General features: G+C 33.8%; 1 protein-coding gene across 3 annotated transcripts in view; it reads left to right on the top strand.

The window, feature by feature from the left end:
• NOVA1 (NOVA alternative splicing regulator 1) overlaps positions 1 to 13,382 on the top strand; it is a 145,423-nt gene that overhangs the window by 129,833 nt on the left and 2,208 nt on the right. For all 3 annotated transcript variants that reach the window (XM_087823229.1, XM_016209520.2, XM_016209516.2), the window contains one exon: positions 12,514 to 13,382. This exon is cut by the window's right edge and continues 2,208 nt beyond it. In XM_087823229.1, coding sequence (XP_087679355.1) covers positions 12,514 to 13,382 — 869 coding nt within the window. The remainder of the gene's footprint in view (positions 1 to 12,513) is intronic.

Here is a 13,382-nt window from a genome sequence, read left to right as displayed (position 1 = left end):
AGCTTCAGGCCTCGAGGAGGCACCTAGTAACTGGCAAAGAAAATAGCAGGTGTTTCACACTGTAAAGTTATGCCAAATTAAATGGTTGTGTAATACTTATAATATTTTTTCTTCATTTAATATATCAGAAGTTCTCAGTCCTAGCTTTACATCAAAATTACCAATGGAGATTCTTATTTAATAGTTCTAGGATGAGATTAGGCACGTGTAGTTGAAGAATTAGAGAAATATTTCCTGAAGCCTCTTAAGATGTTTGGGAAGCACTGTTCAGTTTGAAAAATGCAGGTTAGTTTTTTTTGTGTGTTTTTTTTAATGTGTTTTTTTTTTTAATATATCTTTATTGACTTCAGAGAGAGGAAGAGAGAGGGAGAGAGAGAGATAGAAACATCAGTGATGAAAAAGTCATTGATCGGCTGCCTCCTGCACACCCCCAACTGGGGATCGAGCCTACATTCAGGGCATGTGCCCTGACCAGGAATTGGAACCGCTATCCCCTGGATCATAGGCCGACGCTCAGTTGCTGAGCCACGCTAGTTTATTAAAAATGATGATAATTGTATAACACTGACTCTTTTCTCAGACTTTAATTCAAGGCTTTTTTCATGAAATAACAACTTTTGGATGTTACTTGAAAAACACTTAAATAAAAAATATCTGATTTGTACAGAAGTTGAAGGGTAGGTGTTTTATCATTGAGAACAGTAAAGGTTTACTAATTAATACAATCTACATCTGTGAAGGGATATGATACAAAAGATGATTATCTTTTCAGAACATTGTTAGTATTTTGACTATTGCCAGATACAATTAGAGGTTCTCTTACCTTGGAGATCTGTGTACAGATTACATTACTATTTTTAAAGATTATTTAGCAATAATCTTGCCAAAAATTATGGAAAATGGTTAAATGAGTGCTTACTAGCCATATTCATTCCATTGCTAACTTCTAAGTTTGTTAGTGTGCTATGCTGTGTAGATGGTATGACCTTCACACCCAGTGATGGGACTCAGAGGATCTCCCTGGAGGCAAGTTAAGAATTACTGCTGAAAGCAGCATACCTTTAATATTTTCAGGTTAAAATTGTAACACACACCATTTGGTAAATGCCATGTTATGTGACCTTCAAAAGTCCTTCTAAAGGTATGATTTTATATGAAGATACATTTATGTTTATGAAAAGCCTAGGTCTTTTCACGTTTTCAAATTGAAGAAAATGGTACACTCCAGGGGAAAAGAGTTAATGAAATAGTCACTCTGTCATGTTTCTTATTTTATAAACCAAGCATGGCTCAGACATTGCTGACAAAGCATGGATTGCTTTGTTTAGTACTGGCTGTTAGGCGGATTTGCAGTACTCCTTTTGGACTACCTGGTGGTGAGGTGGTTGGTTTGCTTCATCGGGCTCTCCCTGCAGCCCCCGCATATTCTCAGGACAGGCATCGGGCAGCCGCTAGCTAACCAAAGCCCTTAGCGCGTTTCGGAACCTGCACTGGCCTTCGAGCTCTGTGTGTGTGTACAGTTCATTTAAATGCGTTTTACCTTTCAAACGAAGCCATATGAAATGAAAAATTCCTAAAACAGGAAAACTGGGTAGTTACCAAGTTTATTTTCAAGATTTTCTTTTCTTTTAAGGATGCTTAGAAATAGGAATGTCTTTGCATATTCGCTCAGATAAGAGTAGTTTCACCGCATTAGGGAGTTTGATTCCTGCTCACTATAGAATAAAAATTGGTTCTTGTTATTTGTTTTTCTAATTTTTGATTTTTGATTTAGGGATATTTCAGGAGATAATAAATTGATAATTTTTATCTTTTCTTCTGAACCTAATACTTTACAATTCATTCTATTGGTTTTTGGCTTAGCTGTTGTTTTTTCCATCAATTAGATGATACAGTTTTTCTGTTACTCTTTAAAAATATTTTTGAAAAAGGAATTGTTTTATTTCATTAACTAACTTCAAATTGATATTAGCCAAACAATAGAAATTATAAAATCAATATATTTTCATTTGTGTTTCATTAAATATTAGAAGTGAATTAATTTAATCTATACATAGGAAGAGAACTTAGTTTTGTGACTAATAACACATTTTGTTAAATTGCAAACATTCTCCTGTAGCCTTTTATATAGTAGTAAATATTTGTTTTCTTACTCAGAGTATTAATAAAATAAGAATAATGCATGACATTTTAATTTTCTTAATGACAGTCATTTGAGGCAATAATTATCAAACTCCCTTTACTAGTAAGACACTGAAATTCAGACATCTATTACTTTAAAAAAATAAGTATTGCCTTCAGATAAACTGTTGGTGAAGATATAAGAAATGTTGAATTAGATGATTAGTAAATATAAAACACCTACAAGCAACTATAATTTGATTTCAGTAATATCATACATCCTGTTAAAAATATAGAAGATATCAGTCTTTTCAATTAATGAATAATAATAATTTATTTTAGTGATAAAAATAGCTAAATAAAAATTTTATAAAAAATAAAATAAAACACCCACATTCTGAAAGTGTTCTTAATAATTAATTATCTAGTTACATACATTTAAATAGAGAGAGATTTTCAAACATAGTTGAGTCATTTACTTATAATAATATTTAATTAGTTTGGTTACATCATAGTGTATTAAATCAATCTATGAACAAACAAGCTTTATATTCCTAGATTATCTTTGTGATTTTCCTAAACAGGCATTTAGCTTAATTACATGATACTTAAAACTATGATTTTAATTTTTTATTTCAAAATTTAAGTGTTTTTTAAATCTGCTTTTTTGTCATTTATCCACTTATTTTTATATACATTTAAATTTGCAGTAGTGTTTATAATGCTACCTGATTATGAGCTTCATGAGAGTGAGATCGTAATCCTTTTTATTTAGCTCTGTATCCTCAACATCTGGAACAGTACCTTGGACACAGTAGATACTCAATAAATAATTTTACAGTGAATACCAGAAATATACTAAATTTATTTTAAACAAATTGTTTATTCTGCTTTTGCAGGATTAATTTATTCAGCAGCCTAATTTGGGAATAATTTTTCTATTTCCTTTTGTCACACTGCTTTTAAAAAATTAAAGCCCTAGCCAGTTTGGCTCAGTGGTTAGAGCATCGGCCCTCAGACTGAAGGGTCTGGGGTTTGAATCCAGCCAAGGGCACGTACCTTGGTTGCAGGAATCATCCCTGGCCCTGGTCAGGGCACGTGCAGGAGGCAGCCAATCAATGTGTTTCTCTCACATCGATGTTTCTCTCTCTCCCCCTCCCTTCCACTCTCTCTGAAAAGCAGTGGAAAAGTATTGTTGTCTGAGGATAAAAAAAAAAATTAAGAGTTTATATGATTACAAAAATGCTTATCTGAAATTCAATCTCTCTTATTCTCTTTATTTTAGTTTTATCTACATATAATTTTACACTGTTTAATCCAAGATCTATGTACATATTTAACTTTTGCATTATCTTTTACATTCCATGAATTTTAGAATTTCTATTTAATAATTTTAAATATTATAATTTAATAATTTTATAATAACATTAATGTTCATAGAGTATACACTGTTCTGTGTATTTCACATTTTCGATGTTTGGATTATTTCCCAGATGATTTATAGGAGAAAAACTAAGTTAAAGATTATGCTCATTTTTTAACTTAATGTATACTACAGTGTCATTTTTAAAAGGCAGTTATACTGCCACACATGTTATTTAAAAGAAAGACATTGATAGGTAAGCCATTCCCTCATCTGTATTTGGTTCGCTTTTTTTTGTGTGTGATTTTTCTGTTATACTTTGAATATCTTTGATCATTTTAGAAGTTAAACATTTTCTTGTCTCCTATACAGTTATTTACTGTTCATTATTTAATGAATTGTTTGTTCACTTTTACCTTCCTCTAGATTATTGTATCCATACCTATGTCTCTAAATACTATCTCTGTGTTAACTCTCAAATTTTCTCTGATCTTCAAACCCATAGCCAGTCACTTAATTGACATCACTTGGATGTCTGAAAAACTCAAACTTAAAATATCCAAAATACAACTCTTGATTCCTCTGTCCTTGTATTTTACCCATTTTTTTCATTTACTACAATGAACACAGCTCCTACTTTCACATTCATAGCAATTTTTTACTTTTTACATTGATTTTTATGACCTTTAAAATATTAAATTGAGAACATAAATTTTCATGTAAAAATTCCAAATGTTTCAAATACTGTTTTTTACTAATCAGAATTAAGAACTCTGTACATTTCTATATATATAAGTCCTGAAAGAGCTAAGAAGAGAGGGCTTAAAATAATAATAATAATAAAGTTTTTGATAATTTGATGCATAGATGATGACAAATGACACTTCTGGAAATTTTAACCTCATTTTAATAAAATCTGGTTTAGTTAACATTTAGAAGACAATATCCCAAGTTATTTTCATTTGTAAATAAGAGACTGCCCTATAAAGTTGATTATTTACAGTTCTCATAGTTTCTTGATAATCACTTGAGTTCCACTGGTCTTCTTATTTGATATGTTTATGCCTGGAGTGCTTATAATCTTAACATAGCAGGAATAGTTTGAAGCCCTTTTCTTCTCTTCCTTCTTCTTACCTGTAAAGAATAGATTTATTTTTATTTTTTTTACTTCTGTTTGAATCCTCTGGAACGTAATGTGATATATCTTTAAAATATGCAGCAGTCATCAAAAGAAAGAAACTTTGAATAATGCTTTAAGGGGCCAACTGAAAATGTGTATTACATAAAAAGATAGTTAAGTTAGATTGTATTTGCCTTTAGAAATTTCTTCAGGATTATCATTCACTGTCTTCTTTCAAGACACAAAAAAAGACATACTGTCTGTCATTCTCCGTCAAACCTTGCAGCCAGAGGGGAAAATAAGTGTGGCCCTTTGGAAGAAGATATAAAATGAAGTAAAACCTCTATAAAACTTATAAAGTGAATTATTTTGAATTAAAAATGCAATTGTTTTAAGCAAGGCAAAGGATAGGAGGGAATTGCACCAGTTATGAATTGTGATTACAATTCAGTAGACTGTCATTTAAGCCATCTTATTAATTGATCTAGTTCATCCCTTAATCGAGTAAACACTAATATATTTGCATTGTAGACTTTAGAACCAACCTGACCACATTTTTTATAGCAAAAGAAGCCTGTCCACCAGCTGAATATGTCAGAAACTACAAAATAGCATACTAAAAACATCATACATCAATGAAAACTTAAAAAGGCATATAGTATGTATTTAATTATTACAGTGTTATTGGATTTTTATTATTGTTGTTAATCCTCACTCAAGGATATTTTTTCCACTGATTTTTAGAGAGCGAGGGAGGGAGGGGAGGAGAGAGACAGAAACATTGATGTGAGAGAGACACATCAGTTGGTTGCCTCCTGCACGAACCCCGACTGAGTCTGGGCATCGAACCTGCAACCCAGGTATGTGCCCTTGACCAGGAATGGAACCCTTGATCCTTCGGGGTGTGAGGGCTAACACTCTAACCACTGAGCCACACCAGCCAGAGCTGTTACTGGATTTTTAAATGATTATAAATCTGTGAGTGTTGCTGATTTCAGTAATTTTATAAGATTAAAGTTTCTGTACATTTATCTTTTTGTATATGTCAGTATGGTTGAAGTAAATTTACCGAATTTTAGGTTTTAGGGATGATAAAGTAAAGATATTTTTGTTTTAAGAACCCGAAGTTGTATTTTACACACACACACATCCAGCCATGATGGAATCTTTCAAATAGTTTACTATATAGTTATACAAATCTATATTTTATTTTTTGGCTTTTTTTCCCAACCATTATCCAATTGCTAACTTCAACCAGGTGCAAATAGGAAATGCAGAATGAAATGATACTGGCCTTCAGGAAGGTAAAATATTTTAAAAGAAATAAATATCTGTTCTCTCATATAAGCCAGCATAGGATAAGCAACATGATAATAAATGTAGAAAAACACTCTGGCCCTTCTGGTTTTAGGTAACAGGACTGAGCTTACAGAGTATGTTGCTTTTGAACTTTCTCACAACACACAGGATCTCAGAAGTCAAAACTGCATGAGTTTTCAGGGGAGAGCAGTGTGGAAACTTAGGAACGATGAATAAAGAGAGACAAAGAGAAAAACACTAATATGGACTGTGTTCAGGGGCTAGCAGGCAAAGTTTGGAGTCAGCATAGAATACTAGTCCTAAAAGATGGAACTGGGAGGACAGGTTGGGGACAGGGCACGGAGAACGTGGGATGTCCACATAGGGAGTCTGGATAACGCAGTGGGTGGCTGAGGGGGATTGTCACTGAAGGCTGCTGAGTAGAGGTTTTCATGATGCTAAAATGAAAACTCCTCAACCACAATCTTATCAAGCCGTCTGATTTTATAAATGATGAAACTGAAGTGATTTGGCAAAGGTCAGCTAGCAGGGCCAGGGTGAAAGCCCATATCTCCTAACTGCCAATTCTAGACTCTTTATTATATCACACTTTAGATAGGACAAAACAGTAGGATTGGGCAAGAAACATTTCAGGGAGCCTGGCTGGTGTGGCTCACTGGTTGAGCATCAACCTATGAGCCAGGAGGTCCCCAGTTCGATTCCCTGTCAGGGCACATGCCCGGGTTGCAGGCTTAATCTGCAGCAGGGGGCATGAAGGAGGCAGCCGATCAATGACTCTCTCATCATTGATGTTTCAATCTCTCTCTCCCTCTCCTTTCCTCTCTGAAATCAATAAAAACATATATATTAAAAAAGAAACATTTCAGGGAGCAGGGGAAAGATCAACACTGCATAACAGGATGTAGCGATTTAGGGAGCAGGAGAAGGCACGGATAGCTCCCAGGTTTAAAACCTGGTGTTGGCAGTAGGTAGGGGGTAAGGATATATGAGAAAAGGCAGCATGGTGTTTTACGATAGATACTAGAAATGCTTATGAAAACTATTGCCTTTGATTTGCTTATCAAAAGCGAGAAAATTAGACAGTAGAGAGTTAGAAGAGCTGATTTTTTATTCTTTCTGGATACTTCCATTCATGTAACTCTGTGGCACATACAGGGTGGGGAAAAGTAGGTTTACAGGTCTCTATGTGGAAAAAAATAATAATACAAAAGTAAACACTGTGTTTCGTGTACTCACAGTTGTAAATCTACTTTTCCCCTGCCCTGTATTTTATCAAATCAATACTTTTCAAGAATGCAGTTATTTATGTATAATTAAAAGAAAAGATACAATTTTTAAATTTTTGTCAGCCACTCAATATAGATGCCTAGTGACATAGGCATCTCCATTGGACACTACTATACGGTCTCTCAGTAGCCTAAGCGATAATACTCTATGGAAATGAAAGAGACTTCTAGTAAGTCATTAGGACATACTGTGATTAAAAGTAAATTAAGTAATCCACCTGTGCCTCTTTACCAGAACTATGACATCTTGACTTTTAGAGCATCAAGAGCGACAATAAAATGTCAATATTTTTAGATAGGCAAATAGTACATGATATAACAAGAACATAAAAATATTCTCATGGATACTATTTGATTGGTTACAAATTTCAGAACTCCATCTCAAAGTGGCTTAAATAAAAGTAATTATTGATTCTGTTCTGGCTTTAGACATGGTTGGATTCAGATGCCAAAATACTATCAGAACTTTCTCTCCATTTCTGGAGTTCCCTTTTATCTAGGTTAACTATTTTCTGTCTGATTCTTCCTCTTTCCATATGATGAGAAAATAGTCACTGGTAATATCAAGCTGTGTTTTACTAGATTAGAAACAGGTATCTCTATCCCAACAGTTTCATCAAATTCTCAGGCTAACTCTTATTGGACCATCCTATGTCACCTGCTCAGCCCCAAATCAGTACATAGCTGAATAAAGGAATGAATGAGCTAACAGGCATCTATTATTGAATTGCTTTATGAATATAAGGCATACATATGTAGCAGGCCTACATGAGATAGTCCATACTATTAATTGGGATATTTTAAATTACAGTGGAACTAGTTTTGCATTTACTTTAAGGTATGGCTTAATGAAATAGTTCAATAACGTTCCTGCCACGATGAAGAAGACACTTGATGCCTCACAGACACTCTCAGACCTTTATAACACCATAATGAGTTGGAGTTCTTATATGGCAGAGGAATAAATTCGTTTGTCTTAATGTTTATTTTCGATCAGAAACATATCACTATTAAAACCTACATTTTTGTTATTTTAAATACGTTTCATAAGATTCCCATAGAGGCTCTTTTGTGGTTGCAGATCTTCAGTACTAGAACGGGGTTAGATTTGAACAGGAACTTTACAACACAGAGATAACAGACCAAGCTTATGGGAATATCTGGTAGTAAAGAATGGGATGCTGATAGCACAAAAATATGAAAGACATTTAGATAATCATCATCTCCCAAAGAATACTTTACCCCTTCTCCTTCAAATTAGTCTTTGTGTCTCTTTTGTACCTTTTATGTACTTTTGTAGCAGTACATTTAAGACATTTCTGCACTGATACATTTATACATCAGTTTTCTACAACTAATCTAGAAGTTCCTTAAAGGCAGGAGCAGTGTCATCTATATCCTTTATCTCCAGCTCCCAGCACGGGCCTGGGCCGCTCGGTAAGCGCTCCATGAAAGATTGGGTGGATGACAAGACTATAGATCACAGTTCTGAAGGGAAAACTGATTTGTAACTGTCAAGAATGCACCTGATTTAGTGATACATGTTACACCAAATGATTTGTGTGCTGTTTAAGATCCAGTTTTTTTCTTTCTCTCAATTCTTTAGAAATAAGAATACACATATTTATGTGTCAGTGTCTTAACAGACTTCACCAAAGAAAATGAAGCTGCGCATATGATTAAAATCTGATACCATTTCAGTGGGGATGCAGGCATGTCAATGCAGACTTTTCCTTTAGTAAATGCTGCATTCCTGTATGTAAGAAGTAAGCAAATAGGCTGTTTTATATAATTCCTCACGCTCCTTTTCTCCCCCACCCCCTCACCCCACCCAGTATTCAGTTGCCCACCATCTCCAGGCTTCCACACTGCTGTTACTTGGCTCTGACTTAACACGTAAAATGGAAATAGAGCACTGCTCTCTCTGAGATAATATGCAAAGGAATTACTTTTTTTTGGTCCCAACTTCTTATTAAAGAGTCTGTTTTCTGTCTGTGTCCATATTAGGTTAATGTGAAGTGTGCAAATAGATATGAATATATTTTTAATCCATTAAGAAAAAAGATAGTGTAAATCCAAGAGGTTTTTAATGGCCTTGTGTCAAAAATAAAAACTGGGTGACATATTCCTTGGCTAGGCTAGTAATTACTTACATTTATTGAATTTGGAATTTAATAACTTTATATTTCCTTATATTACTAATTTAACTTCTAAGATAAGTAATCTTATGCAGAATTATTACTATCTAAAGTCAAGAAATGCTACATATTATAAATATTAATATGCAGTCATTAATATCTTCTTTTAAATCATAACATGCCTTAGCTATACATAGACAAATGCCAGTTATACCAGCAAAACTTGGGGGCCACTTCAGTATCTGATAAAACAGCAATTATGGCTGACAATATTTTATATAAGATTCTTTTTTTAAATTTATGTTGATTTTATTACGCTCTTATTATTTTATAGGACACATATTACTAATTTTTGAAATAGCTAATTTTCTTTTTTGTCTTTTTTTTTATTTGTCTTTTTTTGTTTATTTTTGTTTAAAATATTACAGATGTCCTTTTTTCTCCCCAGGGACCCATTCCACCCTGTCCCACCCTCTCCCCAGTCCATGTCCTTGGGTTATGCATATACGCATATAAATTCTTTGGTTACTCTCTCTCCCTCCACCCACCCGCCCTCCTCCATCCCTCTGACATTCGTCAGTCTCATCTATTCAAATAGTTATAAACTAAATTCCAGGGAATAGTGCTTACTACGTAAAGACTTCTTTAGTATGAGGATAGATAATATGGTATAATTCTTTAATTTCTAAAGATACGGATTTTTACTTTTATGAAGAGTCCACACACTGTTTCTAAACTATGCATTATTTCAGAATTTTTGAATATTGAAAAGAAAGAAAAATTATTAAAGGGAGAAATTAAAGAAAGGTTGGCAATGTGCAAATATGTGAGTACTAGGCACACATTTGCAAGTTCTTTTGGGAAGGATAGAATTAGTCCTCGAGTTTAAAAAATAAAAAAAAACTTTGGGTGCAGTAAATATAGCATGAGATGGTGTGCAGTATGGTAGAAATTAATCCCATTGTTCCACATCTCATAGAAACAGTGATTTTAGAGTGGATGTTATAAAATTATGTATTTAGTTACTTTTTATTGATAGTCTATAGGATAGTTTTCATAATTAACATTTCATGTGCTGTTGTTCTCTTCCTGGAGTATAATCACACAGGTAATCATTACATTGAGCAAAACAACAGTGATACTAGAATTTAAAATAATTTAAGAATAGCTCTTTTGAAACTTTTGGTTGCTTAACATATTTTTATTTCTAAAATTTATTTTAGAACACTAGTTTGTTAGCATATAAATGTTTTCAGCAATATTTTATTGCAAAACTCTTCTGATTTTAAAAAGAAATATTTATAAAAAGTAATCATATTTGATATTCAGGATTTAAATCCTTAAAAGTAAATTTTCTCAGTATTTTGTGTGCACAGGATAAAATATAAGGTTGATTTTAAATCACCTTTATAATTGGTTTAAGATATAATCATGGTTTAAGTTTCTAATTATAACACTTTAACATACTTTAATTCAGCATTTCAGACAAATAATTTTCTACCAAAAAAATTCCATGAACAAAATTAACATGTTAAAAACTTACCTCTCAGTCTACTGCTTGAAACTGAATGCATTTAATCAGGGGGAATATGAGGGATGTATTCGACATGCCTAAGAAATGTTTCTAGAAAATTTAGATTTCTTTTCAATAAAATGAAATGGTTATATAGAAAAATCTGAATGAAACAAAGTTCTGTGATTCTATTATATGTGTGGAAAGGAAAGTGTGTGTGTGTGCACACATGCACACATGCATGTGTACATGTGCATAATATATGTGGATATATTTATGAGATGACCCAGTCTAGAATTTGAATTTATACTTTCACCATTTGCTATCCTCAAGAGCAAAATGCCAAATATGTGTAGCTCTATTTCTTTAAAATATTCTCACCCAAATCTGTTTAAAAGATAGCATGGCAATACTTGTTAAAAATTAGGTAATTAATATTTGATAGATAAACTAAATTCTTGCTCAAATTTTAACAAATTATTTCAGCCTACCCATGTAAATGTTTAGGACAGGGAAAGTAATCCTTCAGTGCTTCGTCAGTGACACGCACTCACAGTTTTTCATCTACCCAGAGAGTCATAAAACAGTGACATATGTATTTTTGTGCTACCAAAATACAATTTTAAATGTAAATATCTATTAACTTTAGGGGCTAGGAGGATACCATACTCATGCTATACTTTTCATTTGATTGTGATTAAATAAATCAACATATGCTGGTTTTTGTGGCTGGATGTTTCAACACAAATGGCCTCAAATGCCTACACTTTATATGAGTACATTGCATCGTTATAAGTATACATGTGACTGTAGTAATTTTTTAGTAACCTTTGGTAATATGGTTTTAAGCCCTATTTTTAAAATGTAGCTATGACTGCCAAAAAAAGAATTACCTACCTAATCAAAATAGTCATTTTACAGATTTAGATAGAATGTGTAGGTAATATCATTCTCAAATAGCCTTAACCTACCTAAAAGTGACTGAATTTTTAAATTAATTATTTAGAAATACTTGTTATTTTATAAGGTTATATGTTGTGTATAAGTTCAGTTGAAAAGCTAAAATACTAATTATTTTATTGATCTCCATCTCTAAAAATAATAGTTGTGAAACAAGGTAGTAAACAACACAAAAATTGCTAGGTGATAAGGAACATGAAATTAATGTTTTGAAGGGGCTCAGGTAGAAGTTGACTACTTTTTCTTTACTAACTTTATAATCCTGCACTCTGTTTTAATACGTGTTAGAGCAAAGATATTCTTAAAGTACAGTAGGTGAAGATTCGTCAATAGCATTTTGATTTTGGAGCTATATAAAAATGTTACCACTGATGTACAGTTATTATTCCCTTTTTTAAAAACATACTGATTTCTTAGAACTTGTATTGCAAAATGCACAGACTCTAGGACAACTTTCGTTTAATCATTTAAAACTGAAAATTGCCTTTCTCATTTGAAAATTCTACTTTTACAATGTAATTGTATTAAAATATTACGAAAGTCACTTCAGAAATTGTGATATTTCTGTCTTTTGTGAATTATGTTTCAACTAATTTTCAATTTATCATTTTGCTTTTTCTAGGATAGCAAAGTAATATAATGTATGTGCGCAAAACAGAAGTATTATTTATACGTATTTTTTTTAATTACAGGTAAAGATTATAGTTCCCAACAGCACAGCAGGTCTGATAATAGGGAAGGGAGGTGCTACTGTGAAGGCTATAATGGAGCAGTCAGGGGCTTGGGTGCAGCTTTCCCAGAAACCTGATGGGATCAACTTGCAAGAGAGGGTTGTCACTGTGAGTGGAGAACCTGAACAAAACCGAAAAGCTGTTGAACTTATCATCCAGAAGATACAAGAGGATCCACAGAGTGGCAGCTGTCTCAATATCAGTTATGCCAATGTTACAGGCCCAGTGGCAAATTCCAACCCAACCGGATCTCCTTATGCAAACACTGCTGAAGTGTTACCAACTGCTGCAGCAGCCGCAGGGCTATTAGGACATGCTAACCTTGCTGGCGTCGCAGCCTTTCCAGCAGTTTTATCTGGCTTCACAGGCAACGACCTGGTGGCCATCACCTCTGCACTTAATACATTAGCCAGCTATGGATATAATCTCAACACATTAGGTCTAGGTCTCAGCCAAGCAGCAGCAACAGGGGCTTTGGCTGCAGCAGCTGCCAGTGCCAACCCAGCAGCAGCAGCAGCCAATTTGTTGGCCACCTATGCCAGTGAAGCCTCAGCCAGTGGCAGCACAGCTGGTGGTACGGCGGGGACATTTGCATTAGGTAGCCTGGCTGCTGCTACTGCTGCAACCAATGGATATTTTGGAGCTGCTTCTCCCCTAGCTGCCAGTGCCATTCTAGGAACAGAAAAATCCACAGATGGATCAAAGGATGTAGTTGAAATAGCAGTTCCAGAAAACTTAGTTGGTGCAATACTTGGCAAAGGAGGGAAAACATTAGTGGAATACCAGGAGTTGACTGGTGCAAGGATACAGATCTCCAAAAAGGGAGAATT

Source organism: Miniopterus natalensis, chromosome 1 (assembly GCF_054644295.1).
Source record: "Miniopterus natalensis isolate mMinNat1 chromosome 1, mMinNat1.hap1, whole genome shotgun sequence".
NCBI classification, from domain to species: domain Eukaryota; kingdom Metazoa; phylum Chordata; class Mammalia; order Chiroptera; family Miniopteridae; genus Miniopterus; species Miniopterus natalensis.
The sequence above is the reverse complement of the archived record's forward strand: the minus strand, read 5'-3'. Positions and strand labels throughout refer to the sequence as shown.